Genomic DNA, 21,620 nt, shown 5'->3' on the forward strand with positions numbered 1-21,620 from the left:
GTTTCAAATAAAAGATAGGAAATTCTTCAGGCCGCCCACTGGGTATATATATTACATGAAGTAGTATAGGCAAGTTCTTGGGCCAACTCATTTCTGCGTCAAATCTTCTTTAACGTCAACCTACTGTATGTGGCAGCCTCGAATTCTTCCACAGAAAAAAAAAACAGATCTCGATCTCAGTTGATGAATTGACCCATTGTCTGCACCGCCGTGGTCAAAGTGAAATGCATGTCTAGATTCTATCCTAAAAAGAATGTGATTATGCTTTACTCGGTCTATTTCAAATTATAAGTTATTTTAACTTCCTTTAGAGTCAAAATATCTAAAGTTTGACCAAATTTATATAATAAAATAATAACGTTATCATACCAAAAAATATCCCTAGATTCTTTATTAATTATATTTTATTGTATACCTATTTGATGTCATAAATCTTTGTAATTCTCTTTACGATTTTGATCAAAGTTGAGATTTTTGACTCTCCAAGAAAATTAAAATGACTTATAATTTAGAACGAATGGGGTACGTGCCAGTTAAACCGCACCCCTCCTCCTCTGATCTGCTGAACAATTCAGGAGGGGAGGAAGGAGCAGTGCATGCATGGATTATATATACTACACAGAACGAAAAAGAATGGATGATCTAGTATGTAATTATTTTTTGAATTTCCAATTAATTTGCGGACTAGTCTTTCCAACGTCAGCAATCAGGATGCCAGCATGTCACGTCAGTCCATGTCAGCCTAGGGTGAAAGTGACCTTATTTTGACTAAGTTGGTGGAGCTAGGTTGCCTTAGCTAATCCGTTGTTTTGTTTTTAAGAACTGAAAAAAGGGCTATGCATGGTTATTGGTTGTAAAAAGTGGATTTGACTATTCTTTTCGTGCCACGTGATATGCATATATGTATGCCCATCGCATATTAGATTTCAGTTGACCTTTAAATTTGCCTAAATATGTCACATCACATGTATTGCTGTCGTCCAAAACATTTGGTTTTTTATGTCTCCGGTCACATATTATATTATATTATATTCTGATGTTTGAACTGAGAAGTAGCCTCGCGCGCACATACTTTTTGTTGTTGTTGTATATATGTATAATATCCGGTCAACCTGTGAAATAAACGGCGCCTTTTAATTTGGTCGTCTAGCATGGAGGGGACTTGGCTGTGCCGGCACGGCTTCGTGCCATCTCGGGTCATGCCCACTAGACACGTGAGGCACATCGGACTCGGTTCAAGCATGGCTCGTGGCATGCCGGCACGCTTTCCGGCCGTACCGGTCTGAGCACGGCTCTTAAAATATCTATGTTAAATCTCTGTTTCTGCTCGTGATATAAAAAATATATATCTTATGTGTATTATTTTCATGAAAATTTTAATGATTTTCATAATCTATCCATGAATTATTTATGTAGTATAATAAATGCTACGAAATTGCATTGCAGAGTTGTAGATATGTGTACGTGCCATTTTCATGCCGTGCCGGCCCAAGCATGGCCCAAAATGCGGGCCAGGTCATGTAGCCCATCGTGTCGAGATCTTAGCACTACTGGATTCAGGTTCTTTGCCGAGTGCCTCAGGCACTCGGCAAAGGCTATATTGCACTCGGCAAAGCCTTTGCCGAGTGCGGCACTCGGCAAAGCACACACGGCAAAAAATTGATCGGCAAAGCACTCTTTGCCGAGTGTATTTTATCGGGCACTCGGCAAAGGCTTTGCCGAGTGCCCCGGAAACACTCGGCAAAGAAAAGCGACCGTCACGGCGCCGGTCCCGTTGACGGTCACTTTGCCGAGTGTCAACCCTGCCGGCACTTGGCAAAGATTTTTTTAAATTTTTTTTAAAACTTTCTTTGCCGAGTGCCAACCCGTGAGGCACTCGGCAAAGAGCTTTTATTTTTTTTTGAGAATTTTCTTTGCCGAGTGCCAACCCTCCATGCACTCGGCAAAGCTTTTTTATTTTTTTTAAAAAATTCTTTGCCGAGCGCCAACCCGGAAGGCACTCGGCAAAGAGTTTTTATTTTTTTTTTGAAAATTTTCTTTGCCGAGTGCCAAACCTCCAGCACTCGGCAAATATTTTTTATTTTTTTTTTGAAAAATTCTTTGCCGAGCGTCAACCCGGAAGGCACTCGGCAAAGAGCTTTTATTTTTTTTGGAAATTTTCTTTGCTGAGTGCCACCACGGCAGGCACTCGGCAAAGTTTAAATTTTTTTTTTAATTTCTTTGCCGAGTGTTAGAGTCACAGCACTCGGCAAAGCTGGAAAATCTGTTTTCTGGTCGCCCATTTTGCCAGCTTTGCCGAGCGTTGTGACCATTGCGCTCGGCAAAGGGGTCCTTTGCCGAGTGCAACACTCGGCAAAGTGACCCAAAACGGCAAATATTTTTTTTTGCATTCCATCATGACAAATACATTCATACAAACATATATCACATATATATCTCATCCATCACATATATATCTCATCCATCCACACATCCATCCGCCCATATCACATCCATCACAATATATAATAATAAGTGCTCAAGTCCATCCAAATAAGTTTACAAGTCCATCAAAGTCCACAAGTGCATCACAAGTCCATCACCAAGTGAACAACAAATGTAAAAAATACAACATGCACTCATCTCGGCCACTGCGACTGTGGTGAAGGCCCAGATGCATCATTCGTAGGTGCATGAGGTGGATTATTCGAACCACCGTCAGATGGAGACTGCACAAAGGAGAAAAGATTGCATGTGAGACAAGATTATTTTGATAGCTAATCTAGGACGATAGAGGTCATACAAGCAAAGCACAAGTGAAAGTAAAAAACTTTGATACTCACAGGAGTAGCTGCAGCTGCAGGACGCGGAGGCGGAGGTGGAACCAACAGCCCAGGTGGCAGAGACAAGCCCATACGTTGCCCAAGCCCTTGTAGGAAATCCGTAATGTCCATCAGCCTCTGCGCCTGGGCCTGCCGCTCGGCCCGCTCGGCCTCCAACTGGGCCCCCAGCTCCTGACGTTCCTTCATTTCTTGTTCGAGCCGGGCCTGCAATATTTCACTCCAATGTTTCAGTAATGCAAAGCTAATTAAGGTGTGTAAAGATCAATGTATGACGAGTAAAACAGGAATAACCTCGAGTGCGTCGACTCGGTGCTGTGCTCGGATCTGGGAGAGAGGGGGAGTAGAGGCCGTGTCGATGACGCCGTCGCCAAGCCAGAACCGTCCATGCTTCTTGCCTTGCCCCGCCCTCATGACGGCCTCTCCATCGAAGTCCTGGGTGCTCGGATCGTGGTCTGCCCCATGGAGCGACCTCGCCACCTCAGTGTACTCACTGATGCGGGAGTGGACGCTCGGGTTCGTGTATGCCTCGGGCGGGTCCTCCAGGTTGAAGGAGACGTCGGACGTCGCCTTACCCTTGTGGGCCATACACCATGCCTGGAAGTCCGAGCAAGCCTGGCCACTATGTGACACCGACTGCGAGAAAGACAGCACGATGATTAGAAATCAGACAGAACTGAGCGTAACAATAGATAAATCAATTCGCGTACCCATGTTTGTTTGTATCCGGCGAGGTTGCGGCTGCCTTGATGGTGTGCTGGACCTTGCATCAGTAAACGATGGTCCCGGGCATCCCTGTGCATCTTGAGGTACTCCTCCGTGAACCACCTGTCCACCATCATCGCCCAGCACTCGGGATACGCTTGGCACCACCAGGGAATCACCTACACGTCATCAAGTATTGGACATATAAGAAGATCAAATTAAACCAACTTAATCTCAAATCGAATCAATATTGATGTTCTTCATTTACCTCAAGGTACTGCTCCCGGGTCAGCTGCATCTCTCTTATGTCTTTCTTGGTTTTCCTCTCTCCAAGCTTCGACCCGTAGTAGGTTACGATGGCCTGGATGCGCGCCTCGTGATGCATGTCGGTGACGAGTTTTTTACAGGCTTTGGTAGTCGCCTGCTCCGCCCTGGCCTCAAATCCCTCCTCGCATCTATAATAAGTCTGCATACAAAAGCGATGTATCGATTCATTATTTCAAGAAAAGTCTAATGAATGCGACGTATTGAGCAATGTTGTGCAAGGGAGACTTACCCAAAACTCTGCCTTCACCCGCGCCGCCTTGTTGGGGTACTCCGCATCAGAGGCGACGACGTAGTGGTCAAACGAGTAGGCCGGCTCCGTCTTCGATGCGTACGTGACAATGCCGGGGAAGTGCTGCCTGCACAGAAGACCCAGGATGCCGTTGACTAGCCATGCGCTACCACCCGACACAACCACCCAGTTCCTGCACAAGTAATTAAGAAAAATTATTAGTTTTTTTCATTATATCATATGAAGTAGTGGTGATAACATATACAGTTACTTACTTTTGTCCTTCGGGGCGAATCACCGGGCGTTGGTGAGGAAGCGGAACCTGTGGGAGGCTCGCGGGACCTCGCAAGTAGACACTCGAAGAGGAGTTGGAGGAAGCGGAACCCGTGCCTGCCGCCTCCCCCCCTCCTCCTCCTCCACCTCCTCCTCCTCCTCCTCCGTCTGCCGAACCAACTCCTCGTCTGACACGTCCATGGGCGCCACCTCCTCCTGCGGCTGGCGGTCCTCCTCACGTGGCGTGGGAGGAGACGGCCCCCTCCTGCGGCTAGCGGTCCTCCTCCTCCTGTTCGATCCCTCTGCCGCCCCCTCCACCCCCTCCTGCGACCGGCGTGGTCTTTGGTAAATCGAGTTCACAGACCTATGATGGTCGCCCGCCATCTTTGCTCAATCACCTGCAATAAAAAAGAAAAACAAGACGTAATTAGAAATAGGTGCAAAAATAAACAAAACATAATTACATAAAACATAGTATTACATGTATTAGAAATATATGCAAAAATGAACAAAACATAATTACAAAAAACATAGTATTACATGTATTAGAAATAATCTTCATGATTGAAATTAGCTGGATCATAGGTCTCGTCATCACTATCAATATTGTCCAACTCATCAACACTATCTGAAGGAGGAATGTTGTCTTCATTGTCATTGCCGAAATGTAATCGCTCAAGCATTTGTATGTCCTTCAGATTTCGCACCTCGTCTCCAGCGTCCTCGTCATCATCCCTTTCATTATCTACTTCCATTCCTATCTCTTCGGTTAAGTCTATGTCAAACCTCCCTTGTAGCCCCTCTTCTTGATAGAACTCTCCATCATATGTGTTTGGGTTGAAGTTATAATCTTCATCATTTGGGACAGGTAGTTTACCGTGTGGCGATACCTTGTGCACAATAGACCAACCCTTAAGATGCTCGGCGTCTTTGCACGCGTATGACGTATAATAAACCTGGACGGCCTGTTGAGCCATAATGTAGACATCTTTTCCTAGATAGACGGAATCCTGTCGAATCTCGACTAGCCCAAGCTTAGGGGTTCGTCTCGTTACACCAGGATGAAACCAGTGGCATTTGAATATGACAGGAGTAAGAGGTTTGGAACCATAAAATGATAGTTCGTAGATTTCTTCAATTCTTCCATAATAGTCGAGTCCATCAGTGCCGAGCGTAACAACTCCGCTGTTTGTGGTTTGTCGATTGGGCCGACTCTACTCGTAGCTTGCTGTGTGAAAACGATATCCATTCACGTCATAACTGGTAAATGACTTGACCCTAATGGCACAGCCATTTGCAACCTGTCTTAACTCATCACTTATAGGCGCATCAGTTTGGGCTTTCTGTTTGAACCAACAAATGAAATCAGGGCTCCCTGGTCCCGCACCCCATGAAAGAAGGGTATCATTTTCTTGCGGGGTAGGTTGCCTTGATCCATGCCAGGATTGACGAAGAAATTCCCTGTACCAACGAGAAACAAGGGGGTTGGACGACGAAACAAGGACATACAGCGAAATGAAACAAGTTTGTTTAGAACTTACCAAATGAACGGTTGCACCTCGACAAGGTTGGTCAACACATATAGCATGATACTGCGCCACTCTTCATTTTTCAATTGCTTAGTGGTCGATGCACTTGCGCTTCCAAGTTGCCCTTGGAAAAGGCTGAGGTTCGATTCATTTTCGCCAGCATTGTAACGAGGGGGTGGATTATGAACGTTAGGAAGTTTCTCAGTGTAGTATTTCTCTGTGAAGTTCGACACCTCCTCTAGAATGTATGCCTCTGCAATGGAAGCCTCAATTCTGGCTTTATTTCTACATTTTTTGCGAAGAGTCTTCAGACATCTCTCGATTGGATAGCACCAACGGTTCTGCATGGGCCCCCCCATCCATGCCTCATATGGGAGGTGCACAATCAAATGCTGCATCGACAAGAAGCAGGCGGGTGGAAAGATCTTCTCTAACTTACAGAGCAACACGGGTGCCGCTTTTTCCAAGTCATCAATGACGGTTCGAGAGAGCTCCTTGGCACAAAGCTGGCGTAATAAGTAGCTCAACTCTGCCAGCACTTGCCAGACATGCTCCGGGACATAGCCTCGAACCATCGCCGGAAGAAGCCGCTCAATCCATATGTGGTAGTCATGACTCTTCATCCCGTTGACTCGTAGAGTGCCTAAGTTAACTCCCCTCTTTAGATTCGCTGCATACCCATCAGGGAACATTAGCTTCTTGATCCATTCAAGTACTTCCCTCCTTTGGTCCTTTTTCAAGATGAAATCAGCCTTAGGCCTTCTCCAGGTCTTGCCACGACTAGGAGGTTGCATCTCTTGATTTGGTCTATCGCACAATGTTGCCAGGTCTACTCTAGCCTTTGGGTTGTCCTTAGACTTTTCAGTGTCCATGAGTGTTGCCCAAAGTGCCTCGGCGACATTCTTTTCAGTGTGCATTACATCAATGTTATGTGGTAGAAGAAGGTCATCGAAATAGGGGAGCCTCGTCATGCCCGAGATATGAGTCCACATATGCTGCTCACCATATCCCACAAAACCACCTTCTTCATTGGGCACGAGAGCACCTATCTGAGCATGAACCTCGGCACCATTGATCATCCGCGGTGCAGGGTTTATCACTTTGACGCCTTTCGTAAAGTTCTTGATGTCTTGTCTGAATGGATGGTCAAGAGGTAGGAATTGACGATGTCTATCAAACGACGAATACTTGCCACCCTTCTGCAACCAAATAAACCTCACACCTTCCTTGCATATTGGGCATGGGAACTTCCCGTGAACACACCAGGCGTAGAATATCCCATACGCCAGGAAGTCATGCAGGGAGTAGTGGTACCAAACGTGCATTTTGAAGGTTGTCTTTGTAGCTCGATCGTATGTCCATACCCCTTCGTCCCAAGCACGGACCAATTCATCAAACACGGACTCCATGAACACACCCATATTACTCCCTGGGTGTCCAGGAATTATCAACGATAAGAATACGTTATGTCGTTGAAAGGAGACACCGGGGAGGAGATTAAGGGGGATAACAAAGACGGGCCAACATGTGTATGGGGCAGCCATCATTCCATAAGGATTGAACCCATCTGTTGCCAATGCGACACGTACATTACGAGCCTCATCTGCTTTGTCACGATGTTTGTCATTAAAGCGGATCCAAGCTTCACCATCGGATGGATGTACCATCTTGTCAGGATTGTACCATTTGCCATTTTTGTGCCATGTCATCTGTTTCGCGGAATCCTCGGTCATGTATAGCCGCTGGATCCTCGGTAGGAACGGAAGGTACCGTAGGATTTTCATGGGGATCGTAAGTTGCCTCTTCTGGCCATCATCAGAGTCTACCTCCAGGTACCTGGAGGATTTACACTTTGGACAGAACTTTGCATGCTCGTGTTCTTTCCTAAATAGGAGGCACCCTTTCGGACAAGCATGTATCTGCTCATACGGCATCTTAAGTGCTCGAAGGAGTTTCTGTGACTCATACATGCTCTTCGGCAGAATGTGGCCCTCTGGAAGCAAGGTGCCAATCACGGCCAACATCTTATCGAAGCCAGGTCGACTTAAGTTTAACTCGGACTTCAACCCCATTAAGCGTCCAATGGCATCCAGTTGAGACACCGTTGACCGATCGTGAAGGGGTTTCTGTGCCGAGTCCATCATATCGTAGAACGCCTGTGCGGCTGCTTCCATCTCCTCCTTCTCACGTCCCTCATCGAACTGTCCTTGGTGAAAGTCATCTAACATGTCTGCTACCCCGGCATCAGCATCAAAAGCCTCCACCCGTGGTCTCACCACCTCCTCTCTCATACGATGGGCTTCACCATAGTGGACCCACCGGGTGTAGTCCGGCGTAAATCCATTCTTCACAAGATGTTTACCCATTTCCACCTTGTTTACCCTTCTCCTGTTTCCACATTTGCTGCAGGGACACAAAACTAGGCAATGTCCTTTAGCAGCGTTGCCAAATGCACTGTTCAAGAAAGCATCGATCTTGTTCATCCATTCCGTGGTGTAATCACTCTGACTTCTCCAGCATGTGTACATCCACTGACAGTCATCCATCCTCTAACATATGTATCGGCGAGTAATGTAACCATTAATTGCATCTACATGGTGTTCCTACTGTCTAATAGGTGAGGATAGGTCCTAATCCCACCCACAGATGTGTATATGAGGTTAGTTTCCATGCTCTACTCCTATCCGAGATAGAATTTCGGCAGCACCTCCCCGCTGTTCTCCAGATACACGTCCTGCCAAAGAAGAGTGTGTATCCGGAGAACAACAGGGAGGTGATGCCAAAACTCTGTCTCGGACTAGAGCAGAACATGGAAACTAACCCATCTACGCATCCGCGGGCTGTCCAAAAAGCGTGGACAATCCAAAATAGATACGGTCATAAATATGCAAAGATCTGCATACCTCCAACCGTATCTCTTTCAAACGGGAGACGCCTAACTGGGTTACGCGATCTACGACAATGATACAAAAAGAGGGGTTATACCTAGGGTGGCGACGGAGTCAGGCTAGCGGGGCCGTGGCGGGTCGGTGCAGTGGCGAGACGACGCGGTGCAGGCAGATCGACACGGTGGCGAGAACTCCGACTCAACTCTGATGGGCTCTTCTCTACAAAAATGGAACAAAATACTGTTATTTACAAAAAAATTCGGCAGAACCTCCCCTGCATGGCGAGGTTTCCAAAACCTACAAAAAACAACGGCACGATGGCCGACAAGCACATATGGCTCAACAGAAGCCATGTAGTTTGGATATCAATCCATGCAGAAGAATATATCCAAGTAGTACCACTACTTGTACTACTACTTTCACTATTGCTACTACTACTACCATTGGTTCTTCTACTACTACCACCACTATTGCTACAACTAATACCATTAGTTGTACTACTACTACTACCACTAATTCTACTACTAATACTACCACTAGTTGTACTAATACTACCACTAGTACAACTAATACTACTACAACTACCACTACCTCGACAATAATAAGTGAGAAGGCATACCTGACGGGCGACGGGGTAGGGGCGGGCGGCATCGGGATCGGGCGGAGTCGGGGACGGGGTCGAGCACGGATGGCGTCGGGGCGGGTGGTCCACGGGGCGCGGCCGGGGCGTAGGGCCGGCTGGGGTCAGGGCGGCGCGGCCGGGGGAAGGGCCAGCCGGGGGCACGGCGCGGCCTGGCGCGCGGGCAGCGGGCGGCGCGGCTGGTGGAAGGGCCGGCTGGGGGCACGGCGCGGCCAGCGGCAGGGCGCGAAGGCAGCGGGTGGCGCTGGCCGGGGGCAGGGCCGGCCGAGGGCACGGCGCGCGGGCGGTCGGGCGCGTGGGCAGCGAGGGCAAGGTGGCGCGAGCGGCCGGGCGCGCTCCCGCGGCAAGCGCGTCCGTGCGCGTGGCGTAGGCGCGGCACGCTGGCTGCCGGGTCCGGCCGGCGCAGCTCAGGTCTCAAGGGCCTAGCGCGCTGCGCGACTTCGTCCCGCTCGTCTCGTCGGTGCGCCGTGGCGGCGGCGGGACGCGGCAGGCAGGCGTGGGCGGGGCCAGGCGTGGGCGGTGGGGATTGCTGGCACGTGACGGGCCGGACGATCAAAAACCGCTAAGTCCGGCGGCTTTTGTCCGAGTGCCGGATCAGGGGGATAGGCAACTCGGCAAAAGATTTTGTTTTTTTTTGTTTTTAATTTCTTTGCTGGAGTCCCCCAGATCTGGCACTCGGCAAAGATTTAAATTTTTTTTTTAATTCTTTGCGAGCGTCTCAGATCTGGCGCTCGGCAAAGAATTTTTTTTTATTTTTAAAATACTTTGCCGAGTGCCCCCTGGCCGGCACTCGGCAAAGATTTAATTTTTTTTAGGAGCACTCGGCAAAGAGGAAATTTTAAAAAAAATTTAAAACATTCTTTGCCGAGTGCCTGATGGCTGGCACTCAGCAAAGACACCCTTTGCCGAGTGCCATGCCCCGGCACTCGGCAAAGTTTTTTTTGTTTTTGGCCTCCAATTTTTTTGTGCAGTCTTTTTAAAGCACCAGGAACTCCTAGTTACAATTTGGGAATTTTTTGTGGCTTTTTGTTATATTTAGTTACTTTATTTTGTTTACTTGATTTTTTTCGGAAATTAGAAATTTGAACTGCACGTGGTACGAATAATGGAGTTTAATGATTCGAAAATTGATAGTCATGTTAGTGAGTGTTATGAGAGGTCGTATCCAGGAACAGACCTGAAATTTCAGACATCTTGTTCACGAAACATGTTCGCGAAATTGCGTGTGAAGTGTTTATAAATTCTATAAAAAGCAAACGAAGTCCGAAAATCATGAAACTTGTTGAGATGTCGTGATATCATATGTGGAGGCTATGATAAAAATTTCAGAAGATTTCGTGCACGTTGTCACGTACGATGCTTACAAACCTGGTTTGTAAGCATCGTACGTGACAACGTGCACGAAATCTTCTGAAATTTTTATCATAGCCTCCACATATGATATCACGACATCTCAATAAGTTTCATGATTTTCGGACTTCGTTTAATCATATGTGGAGGCTATGATAAAAATTTCAGAAGATTTCGTGCATGTTGTCACGTACGATGCTTACAAACCAGGACATCTCAGATGTCCTGGTTTGTAAGCATCGTACGTGACAACATGCACGAAATCTTCTAAAATTTTTATCATAGCCTCCACATATGATATCACGACATCTCAACAAGTTTTATGATTTTCGGACTTCGTTTGCTTTTTATAGAATTTATAAACACTTCACACGCAATTTCGCGGACATGTTTCGTGAACAAGATGTCCGAAATTTCGGGTCCGTTCCTGGATACGGCCTCTCATAACACTCACTAACATGACTATCAATTTTCGAATCATTAAACTCCATTATTCGTACCACGTGCAGTTCAAATTTCTAATTTCCGGAAAAATTCAAGTAAACGAAATAAAGTAACTAAATATAACAAAAAGCCACAAAAAATCCCCAAATTGTAACTAGGAGTTCCTGGTGCTTTAAAAAGGCTGCACAAAAAAAATGGAGGCCAAAAACAAAAAAAACAAAAAAACTTTGCCGAGTGCCGGGGCATGGCACTCGGCAAAGGGTGTCTTTGCCGAGTGCCAGCCATCAGGCACTCGGCAAAGAATGTTTTAATTTTTTTTTAAAATTTCCTCTTTGCCGAGTGCATCCACAGGAGCACTCGGCAAAGAAATAATAAAAAAAAAACTTTGCCGAGTGCCGTCCAGGGGGCACTCGGCAAAGTATTTTAAAAATAAAATTTTTTTCTTTGCCGAGCGTCAGATCTGAGACGCTCGGCAAAGAATTAAAAAAAAATTAAATCTTTACCGAGTGCCAGATCTGGGGCACTCGGCAAAGAAATTAAAAACAAAAAAAAAACAAATCTTTGCCGAGTGCCTAACCGCAGGCGCTCGGCAAAGAAGGCCGTGGCAGGGCGCCGTTTCGCGGGCAGCCTATGCCGAGTGGAGAGATTTTGCCGAGAGTCTGGCACTCGGCAAAGAAGTCCTTTGCCGAGTGCCCGTGTTTGCCGAGTGCCCGGCACTCAGCAAAGAAATATTTGCCGAGTGTCCGATTTTTGACACTCGATAAAGAATTTTACACTCGGCAAAGTCTCTGTTTTCAGTAGTGTAGGCAGGACACGGTCCTCGTGTTCGTGTCATGCCGGCACGGCCCAAAATATTTCATACTTATCATGCTTCGGGTCGTGCAAAAGGACCGTACTATGACCCGGTCTCAAATGGCACGACCAAGTCCAAGCTCTAGTATAGCTGGAAGTGTATGGGGCTGTTTGGTTCGCAGCCCCCACCAGCCACTCAGTTGTGGCGTCGCCCAGCACTTGTGGCGGAGAATATGGCCGCCATCTAAAAGCTGAACCAAACAGCTGCCTTTCTCTGTGGCGTGCCGCAGCTTTGGCAGCCGAAGTGTGGCGGTGAGATAAACACGCCCTCTCTCTCTCTCTATATATATATATATCTCATGCGTCTGGTGCCGGCTCCTTTCCGCAAGTATAAAATAAAACATGCTACACGTACGTGTACGTTATTGGTTGCATTCGACCTCTGGAAAGTGGAATCGCGACGACTGCATGCGTGCTGGTTTTACTGAGATTATGTGTTGATCCGATGACAGCGACTGCATGCCTGCATGCTGCTGCTCAGATGCAACGGATGCAAGCAATACTTTTACCCATATAGTATGGCCATATTCGTGTACAGAAAAAAACGTTAAATAATGTGTCTCCGCATGCCAGTTCTATCGATGTCTCCCTCCAACTACTGTTAAGTGTAAGGTGAGTCACGGAGATACAACTTTCAAATAAAGTTTATCTTCATCTGACTTATTAGTAGAAAAAATATATATTTTACTATGTTGCACCTATTTTAGAGACAGCCAAATTGCCAACCAGAAATCCATTTATCTTGAGACAGGTAGAATTTCTAGTTAGCCACCTCTGGAAATGTTATTTTAGAGGTGGTTGGGCTTTCTAGCCTCTTCTAAACTAGTGGGTATTTGTAGAGGCGGATGGGCTTTCCAGCCGTCTTTAAAAATCGGCTTCTAGATACAGACCGATTTAGAAACCATTTTTAGAGACAATCTTGATAGAGCCATAAGCTTGATTAAAATGAAGGTTTTTCTAAAAATTATTTCTGTAGTAGTCATTTGTCGTTGCCAGGCCTTCGCTCTAATTTTATTTTACCAGCACTCCAGCTGTCACCTTAAGAAAAATGTTACTTTCTACCACGGCCAGAAGGGGTATAGTTTGACCCTATGGCTAACTCAAGTCAAGTGTTAACCTCACTCGTTGATGACAGCATTTACCCTTGTAGCATGCAATGGTTCATCAGATGCAAACGCTGACCGATCAATCGCCAGCGTAATTGCTTACTGACTCACCAACTTGATTGTTACAGTTCGTCCGCTCCTAGTAGTCCGGCTAGTTAGCAGGTTGGACAATTTCATTGACCGTTGCTCTTGGCAAATATCTACGGATGATGCGTGCATATATGTGAGCCAAAGTGATCAGATAAAACGTGATAATTTTGAGTTTTTGACTGACATATGACTGGAGAAATAGAGCGGACATACGCAATGCTTCCACTTCTCTTCATTCTTATTTCTTGTATTATTCTCTCTCTTTTCTTCTTCCCCTCCTTGACGAAAATTACACGCTAGGTCATGTTCCCAACATCATAAAAAGAAGGTACAAACTAGCTACTACCACTGTTGAGAGTAAAGAATCTGATTTTCTTTTTTAAATCTTTTTTCACGAACGTGCTGATTTGCCCGTATTTCATTAAGAGGAAAGAAGTTTCAAGATTACAACAACAATATCACGCATTTTCTTTTTCAAATCACATGGTACAGACGTACGCCCATGTATATGCAATGCAAGCACACTCACTATGACAGACGCGTAGCCCTACCACACGTATCAAGTCGAGAACTTAAATCTAGATGGATAAGTTCCACCAAAAGGAGCCTTTACCAGCTAAGTTCGCAAGTTTTAGAGGCTTGCTTCTTTTAGAGAGGCAATTATAATTTTGGTCGCCCATAGAAACGTCATTTGATGGACTTAGCTAACGAATCACCCCTAAAAATATATTTCCATAAGCGGTTAGTGATATTGATCGCACCTGAAATTACCTGCATTTTCTAGTGACAACACTTTACCAGTCGCATGTATTCTATGGATCACATGTAAATAAGTGCCACACAAATAAATTCATAACTTTTCAAATAAAGTTGGATGAATTAAACATTATACTAACATTCTATAGCTCAACGATATATAAAACTATGTAATTTATATTTTTTTTATTTTACTCAGCTTTTTAGAATTTTCAAACAATCTTAGACGGGGCACGCTCTATACTAAGGTTGTAGTGTTTGACGAGATATAAAACTTTGAAGAAGTTTTTTCATTTGACATCATTTAGAGGGGGGCATATTCAATAAAAGATTTGTAAAAGTCAATATTAAAGAATTAGTACGGTGGTAAGGAGGGGTTTTTACACAAGGCTTAGGTCATGGACTCAAATTATGAAGAATGCACATAAGCAAGTTTGTAGCCATTTGTGATTTAGGATCGGTTTTGACCGATCCTAAAAAATGTTTTTCTGAGTAGAGTGTCAGCAGCAGCTAGCAGCTAAAAAAATCTTGGTCATGTGTATGCCCATCATGTCATATAGTTGGAGGATTACTTTGAACATTAGATTCTAGTATAATCTATTATAACAAATTACTACTACCCAACATCTTAATAAAAGAGGGCATGTAAAAATATGAATCTATTGATAAATCTTTTGAGCACTAAACATGCATATATGCCTCACATTATCATCTTAGGCCCCGTTTGGATCCTTGTAATTGAATTCATTTTAATAATCATAGTTTAAACACATAATAATTAAGCTAATATTGTTATATATGGATAATATTTGTATATTAGTGTTGGATATACGAGAGAGATACTTATGTGCTGTATTTCTACCGTAGAGGAGCGAATTGAAGAATGTGTTATAAGTTGCGAAGTAGAAACCTAGAACGGTGATCTATAGAATCAATTTCCATCTCGCACCCTATGAATCTGAGATAGGCTTACATGTGAACTTTCAAAAGTGGTAGAATGTCAAATTCCGAGCTAAATAGCTTAATTTATTAAGTAGATTTTAATTCCACCAAATGAAAGGATCCAAACGGCACCATAGAGAAAAAAAAAATATAGATTCCTCCTTTAGACAAAATATGTTTAATTGGCTTTATTATTCCTCCTTTGGGCAAACAACAAAGAATCAAATAATATCTCAATCCAAGTATAACGACTTCAGTACTACTACTCCACAACGATCTGTTCCTGCATGATCTCAGTGGTGGTCTTGTTGATGAGCTCCCACGCGCTCCGGACGTGCCTCTCCTCCTGCAGCGACGAACCCACGGCGAACCGCAGCACAAACCTGTCGCCGACCACCGTGTGTGCCAAGTACGCCTTCCCGGTCCTGTTGAGGCGCTCCATGAGCTCACGGTTGGCCTCGTCGGCGTCCTCCTCCGTCATGCAGCCGCCATGGGGCTTGATCCTGAAGCACACGAGCGCGAAGTTCCTGGGAACCACGACTTCGAACCGGTCGTCGGCGCGCACGGCATCCTCGAACATCTTGGCCATGGCGACATCGCTCCGGATGTGCTCCTGGAGCTTGGCGGAGCCGTAGGTGCGCATGACCATCCAGAGCTTCAGCCCCCGGAAACGGCGGCCGACGCCGACCTGCATGTCCTTGAGGTCGGTGACGTTGCCGGACTCGCTGGCGTTGTTCTTGAGGTACTCCGGGTTGGTCTCCAGCGAGTCGGTGAGGCGGTGCGTGTCGCGCACCCAAAGGCACGTGCAGTCCAGGCAGGTGAGCAACCACTTGTGCGGGCTCATGCTGATGGAGTCGACGCGCTCAACGCCGTCGAGGTGGTGCCGGAACTCCGGGCAGATGCACGCGCTCCCGGCGTAGGCGGCGTCAATGTGCACCCACGCATTGAACACGGCGGCGACGTCGGCAATGGTTCCCACCGGATCGACGGCGTTGGACGACGTGGTGCCGACCGTGGCGCAGACGTAGGTCGGCACGAGGCCGGCGTCGACGTCGGCCTGCATGACCTCGAGCAGCCTCGCCGGGTCGAGGGCGTAGTCCGTCTCCGGGCCGGTGGGGATGGACCGGATGTTGGCCGGGTCGAAGCCGGCGAGGCGGCACGCCTTGAAGAAGGTGGAGTGCGTCTGGTCGGCGGCGTACACGGCCAAGCGCGGCAGGCCGGACACGCCCTGGGAGCCACTCCGGCGGAGGGCAGCGTCACGCGCGGCGACGAGGGTGACGAGCATGGCCTCGCTGGTGGTTCCCAGGATGACGCCGCCACCGGTGCCGCGCCCAGCAGCGCCGGTGTGGTTCATGAAGCTGGGCGGCAGGCGCAGGAGCTGCGCGAGCCAGTCGAGCGCGAGGACCTCCATCTCGGTGGCGGCGGGCGCGGCCTGCCACGTGAAGCCGACGGTGTTCATGGCGGAGGCGATGAGGTCGCCGGCGATGGCGGCGGCGCTGTTGGTGGACGGGAAGAAGGCGAAGAAGTTGGGGCTGGCCCAGTGGGTCATCCCCGGGACGACGGAGGCCCTGAGCTCCTTCATGGTGACGTCGAACGGGGCGGAGGATGTAGGCGGCGCGGACCGCAGCTCGTTCCGCAGGTACCCCGGCTTGACGTCGGGCAGCACGGGTAGGTACTCGACGGACTTGTAGTAGTCGGAGATGAAGTCGACGGCCTTGTGGAGGTAGGAGCGGACGTCGTCGGCGTTGAGCGGCTGGAAGCCTCTGGCGTCGTCGCCGAAGGCGGAGAAGGCGGTAGGGTTGGTGTCCAAGCTGCCCATTCTTGTTAGGATCTTTGTTAGCGGAGTAGCTAGCAGAGTTTACTAAAGATCGAGCAAGCAGTGGTCGGTCAGTGGACGAAATGAAGAATTCGAAGCTGATCGAGGCAGGCGATCGAGCTCTGAACTCGTTAGCTAGCGAGGGCTGGTTACTTTGGTGAGGAGAAGTTGGAGAGCTAGGGTTTCGCTATATATAGGGGAGGGAAGTGAAGCGTGAAGCGGCGTGGCGAAGCAGGCGTTGCACAGGTCGTGGACGTGGATTTCGGAGGTAGGTGAGGACGAAGCTGCAGATGAAGCGAGTCGACTTCGTGTCAATCGTCAGCGCGAACGAAGGCCGGGAGTCAAGCTCAGGCGGTCATGGCATCTATGCATGAACGCAGTCATGCATGCAGGTGACGGGTCCAAAACATGGCATTCTCAAGTCATCCGTACGACAAGCCTATAGCATGAATGAAGCATGTGCAAAAACTACACCATATATAATATTTAATTAACAATTTAAATATCTTTGGGGACGTCAATGCAAGCTGCTGAATTGACCCATCGTCTGCAGTCATGTAGTGTACTGTATTCACAGCCACAAACGTCCACAACTCAAGTAAATTAAACATTCTGATTCAAAATATACTCCCTCCATGCATACTAAAAAATGAAGTCATTTTTGGAAAAGACTTGATCAAACATTGGAAATATAAATCATGAATAATTTTTAAGTTGTTGAGCTTGGAAATGTGAAAACCATATGTATAGATTTGTCTTGAAAAATACTTTCACAAAAATTTACATATATCACTTTTTGATAAATATCTTTATAAAAATAAGTAGTCAAAGTTATGCTTTGGAGACCACGTCACTGTCCAAAACGACTTTATTTTTTTAGTATGGAGGCCGGGAGTACTTCATTTCATTATATATAGGTCATGGTTCATATAACTTGGTATAGTCAAATTTAATTTATCATTCGGTAATACACTAGTACATGAATGTTTTTATAGATGGTCAAAAACAATCTTTAGAGAGAGTTAGCAAAACCGTTACTATTCCATCTAATATAAAAATAATTTACTTTTTGAGACGGTTTTAAAACTGTCCCTATAAATTGATTTTCAGGGATGGCTATTTTTTAAGAGAACCACCCTTAAAAAATCATTTTTAGGGTTCATTGACTTAAGTCAACCATCTCTAAAAATAATTCTAGACCTTTTTAAAAAAACATTTGTAAAAATAAGGAAAAATTAATGTGGCCCGAAGCCCAGTGAACCAACCCCGCACACATAAGTTTTAATTCTGAACAAGTGTAGCCACCAAGATCCAAACCCAGAACCTCTCACCTCGCATGTTCGGTCCCCTACCACCATACCCCACAGTTATTTGTAATCAATATAACTCGTGAACAATCTAGAATGAAAAAACTTTTAACTACAAATTTTTATATCCTCTCCAGCACTACAATTTTGATAGAGGACATATCTCCATCCAAGGTCATATGAAAAATTTAAAATTTAAAATTCAAAAACTGAGCCCCCCTAAGCGATCTCAAATAAAAATTTCATGATCTACAAAGATTTAGATCTTGTCAAGTCCTATAATTTTGATATAAATTTTGTCTTTATTTGACTTTATTTGAAATGGTTGTGAATTTATTTGTGTTGCATCTATTTTGAAGAGCGGTTGACTTAGTCATCTGTCTTTAAACATTGATTTCTACAGCGGCTGGCTTAATTCAACCGTCCCTAGAAATGACCTATTTTTAGAGGTAGTTGAAATAAGCAACCGTCCATGAAAATTATATTTGCAAGAATGGTTTTCTTAAAAAACCTTCCTTGAAAATAAATATATTTTCCATGACAACTTACTTAACAAAAACCGCCCCTAAAAATGTATTTTCACGGATGGTTTATAAGCTACAGTGCTCTCAGAGCCGGTTAAAACAATTTGCTAAGTAAACCGTTCTTCAAACAAATAGGAGACACCTGTAAAAAATCATTTCTGTACTAGTAATACATTATCTGTATCCACAAAATCCTTTGCTAACCATAAGAGAGCATAGTACTTTCAAATGTGCTTTGCTACAGTACTCCGGGTACCTCATATAAGAGGTAAAATTTCAAAAAACTGAGGCCTTACTTTTGATTTTTAAAATACACAATGAAATAATTAGGTAAAGAATAAAATTGCGGCCACGAAAAATGAATCATTAACATCACGGGCGTGCCTCACCGGTCATGCATGCTATTCGCGTGAGCCAGGAATTTAAACATTTTCACGTGAAAACTATGGAGAACTCGTGGTTGTCGGCTTGAGTCCCTTTTGTCATGAAATCCCTTCCCTTCCGTACCTCTCTGAAAAAACAAACTATGGACAACGCGGACGGCAACTACCAAGACCCCGCCGCGCGAGTGAGTGGCCGGCCGGCCGCCCGTGCCACCGACGAACAAGAATATGAGTACTTGAGTGGGTGGGCTATTAGAAGGAGAATTGTTTGTGAGAACTGAAGACCGAAAGCTGAAGAACATAAGATAAAGACTGAAGACCCTCTAAGCAGTTGCACATTGTGTGAGAAGTGGTAAAAGGAAGATGGGTATAACATGAGTATTTCTTGTTACCTATTACTCAGTCCTACTATATAATGTGTAACCACTTTTTAATCTATCTAGTTCCATAATATAAGACGTGCTTTCTCTATACGCACGTACTTCGATACAATAGCACTAGTGTTGAGAGAGATAATTAAATACGTTTTTTGGTCTTTGTGTCGGATATATGGGCCAGGGTACCTGCACCGCCCATATAAACGGTCATGTCCAAGCTATCGGCCTAGGAGCCGTCAAGTAAGAAGCCCACGAGGGCCTAGGTGGTCGATTAACGTGGAGACCAAGGCAAGACAAGAATATCCAAGATAGGCATATCTGGATTATAGCTAGGATCAATCTGTTGCGCATTTCACGTAACAAACTAGGAATCCAATATGTTAGCCCGATCGCCCTCATTGTAACCCTACCTCCTCTGTCTATATAAAGGAGGGCAGGGACCTCACGATCGGGATCCATGTCCTCTCGCGATCGTGAAAATGTTTAAATTCCTGGCTCACGGTTCTTCATGTTAACCTTTTTAACGTGATGGAGATATGTTCCTAAGATAAAACTTCTCTATACAAGTGTTAAGAAAGTTTCCTGGCATATGTTTATATTTCTACGGAGTATTTCATAAACAAGGCACATGTTGACACTAAAAAAACTGCGCATAAAACAAGTGTGCCAAAAAAATGGTACACAATAAATCACGTTATCATAGTCGTGTCGTGTTAAAAAAAACGTTACAATTAAGGAAGCGTGTTATTAGTTACTAAGTACTACTTCACAATTCAGCCCAACAAGCAGCAGTGAAGCCCATCCAACCACCCAGACCCGCATCGCCGCATGGACGACACAGCCGCATAGTCCCTCAAGAGGCCGAGATCACTCGAGCAGCGAGCAGGACGCGCGGCTAGCCGGTGTTTCTCTACTAATTTTAAAATTCTAATTCCAAGTTTCATTCCAACTCTTTGTAAAGCTGTAGCTGTATTTATTTTTGCGTGTCGTTGAAGCAACTTCTTAATTTGAAATTTTTTCTTTAACATAGCTATATGTTTTATGCAACACATATATATAGACTATGGACTATGGCATATTTTTTCGGCTTTGGCTAATAAAATTTAGCTCTAGTCTTGATCAAATCCTAGATCTGCCACTCCTTCTTATAAGAGATAATATGTGATAAACGGGACTCACACAATATGTGATAAAAGCCCTACTCCCCGTCCCGTCACGACATGATGTTGTGCGAGACCATGGTTGGTTTTGCCACTTGGGCCATTTCATGATAGGAGTTTCGGGAGCTTTTGCTCATGACGACGGGAGTTACGGGAGTTTTTGTTTCTACCATGAGTTTCTATTCCGGACTTCTGATCTCCCGTACCCGACACTGCGATGCCTAGTCCGCTAGACTTTCGAGAGACGTCTGGTCTTCTACGAAAGAGCGAAATAAGAGGCACCTCTCGGCAACATGTCTTCTCTCTTGCACACATATCTCCACAACTTCCGCTGCAACCCAAGGATCTCTATTCTGGTCCTTGTGCGCACAGGAATAGGAAGAGCAGGCCTCCAAAACCGAGCCATCTTCTGTATTCATTTGCTTAATTTGGTGAAGGCCGGTATTAGGTTTTTGGGGAGCATCTTTGAAGAGACGCGAGTGCTCGAGTCAGTGACTTATTCCTCCTGCTACTTCCTGACGGCTCCGTGGTGGTGGTGATCTACACTGCCACAAGCGGGACGACTAAATCAACAAATGCTATGTCGACTAGCGGAAACGGCTCTAGCACCACTGGGTATGCTGCTGTGCCGACCCGCCTTTTATTTTCTGTGCTTGAAGCTTTGAACCCATGATTTGTATCATGCTCTTAACTTTTTTGCGACTAAATCACACATACAGTTTTCTGATGCCACAAACATGCTGATTAAATTAGTACTAAATTTGCCTAAATTTTTCAACAATATCTAACAATACGTACCTCACTGTTCAAAGAATGCAACAACAATCATTTGCGTCGATCCATTTTTTTTTCTGTCGCTCACAACTTCTAACAAAACAACGAAGTCTTAACAGACAACACGTCAGGTGCGTGCACTCGATCGAAATTCTATTAGTTTGTTGGGATGATCTAGCATGAACACTTTGCTGTTTGCACCCGCCGTGCACCATAGCTAGTCTCGGCACGCTTTTCGTATGAGAAAGCGTTTTTTGTCTGTTTGCTATATATTTCCAAACCTTAAATCACTTTGCTGCGTTTCTAACTTCACTTTTACCAGTCCTCGA

General features: G+C 45.6%; 2 protein-coding genes across 2 annotated transcripts; one reads left to right on the forward strand and one right to left on the reverse strand.

Annotated features, from left to right (window-relative positions):
• Nucleotides 1-9,458: 9,458 nt before the first annotated feature.
• LOC136469222 (rRNA 2'-O-methyltransferase fibrillarin-like) lies at nucleotides 9,459-9,836 on the forward strand. Its single transcript, XM_066467508.1, has one exon. It carries the CDS (start codon nucleotides 9,459-9,461, stop codon nucleotides 9,834-9,836), a length of 378 nt encoding a protein of 125 aa, XP_066323605.1.
• Nucleotides 9,837-15,132: 5,296 nt separating this feature from the next.
• Nucleotides 15,133-16,906, reverse strand: LOC136472331 (tryptophan decarboxylase 1-like). The gene has a single exon (XM_066470050.1). The coding sequence runs from the start codon at nucleotides 16,767-16,769 to the stop codon at nucleotides 15,213-15,215; it is 1,557 nt and encodes a 518-aa protein (XP_066326147.1). The 5' UTR covers nucleotides 16,770-16,906; the 3' UTR covers nucleotides 15,133-15,212.
• Nucleotides 16,907-21,620: the final 4,714 nt, after the last annotated feature.

This window comes from Miscanthus floridulus, chromosome 8 (assembly GCF_019320115.1).
Source record: "Miscanthus floridulus cultivar M001 chromosome 8, ASM1932011v1, whole genome shotgun sequence".
Taxonomy (NCBI): Eukaryota; Viridiplantae; Streptophyta; class Magnoliopsida; order Poales; family Poaceae; genus Miscanthus; species Miscanthus floridulus.

What these genes read in the sequence shown, in the direction of transcription:
- LOC136469222 (XM_066467508.1), top strand. Translation starts at nt 9,459, where the DNA reads ATGGCGTCGGGGCGGGTGGTCCACGGGGCGCGGCCGGGGCGTAGGGCC.
- LOC136472331 (XM_066470050.1), bottom strand. Translation starts at nt 16,769, where the DNA reads ATGGGCAGCTTGGACACCAACCCTACCGCCTTCTCCGCCTTCGGCGAC.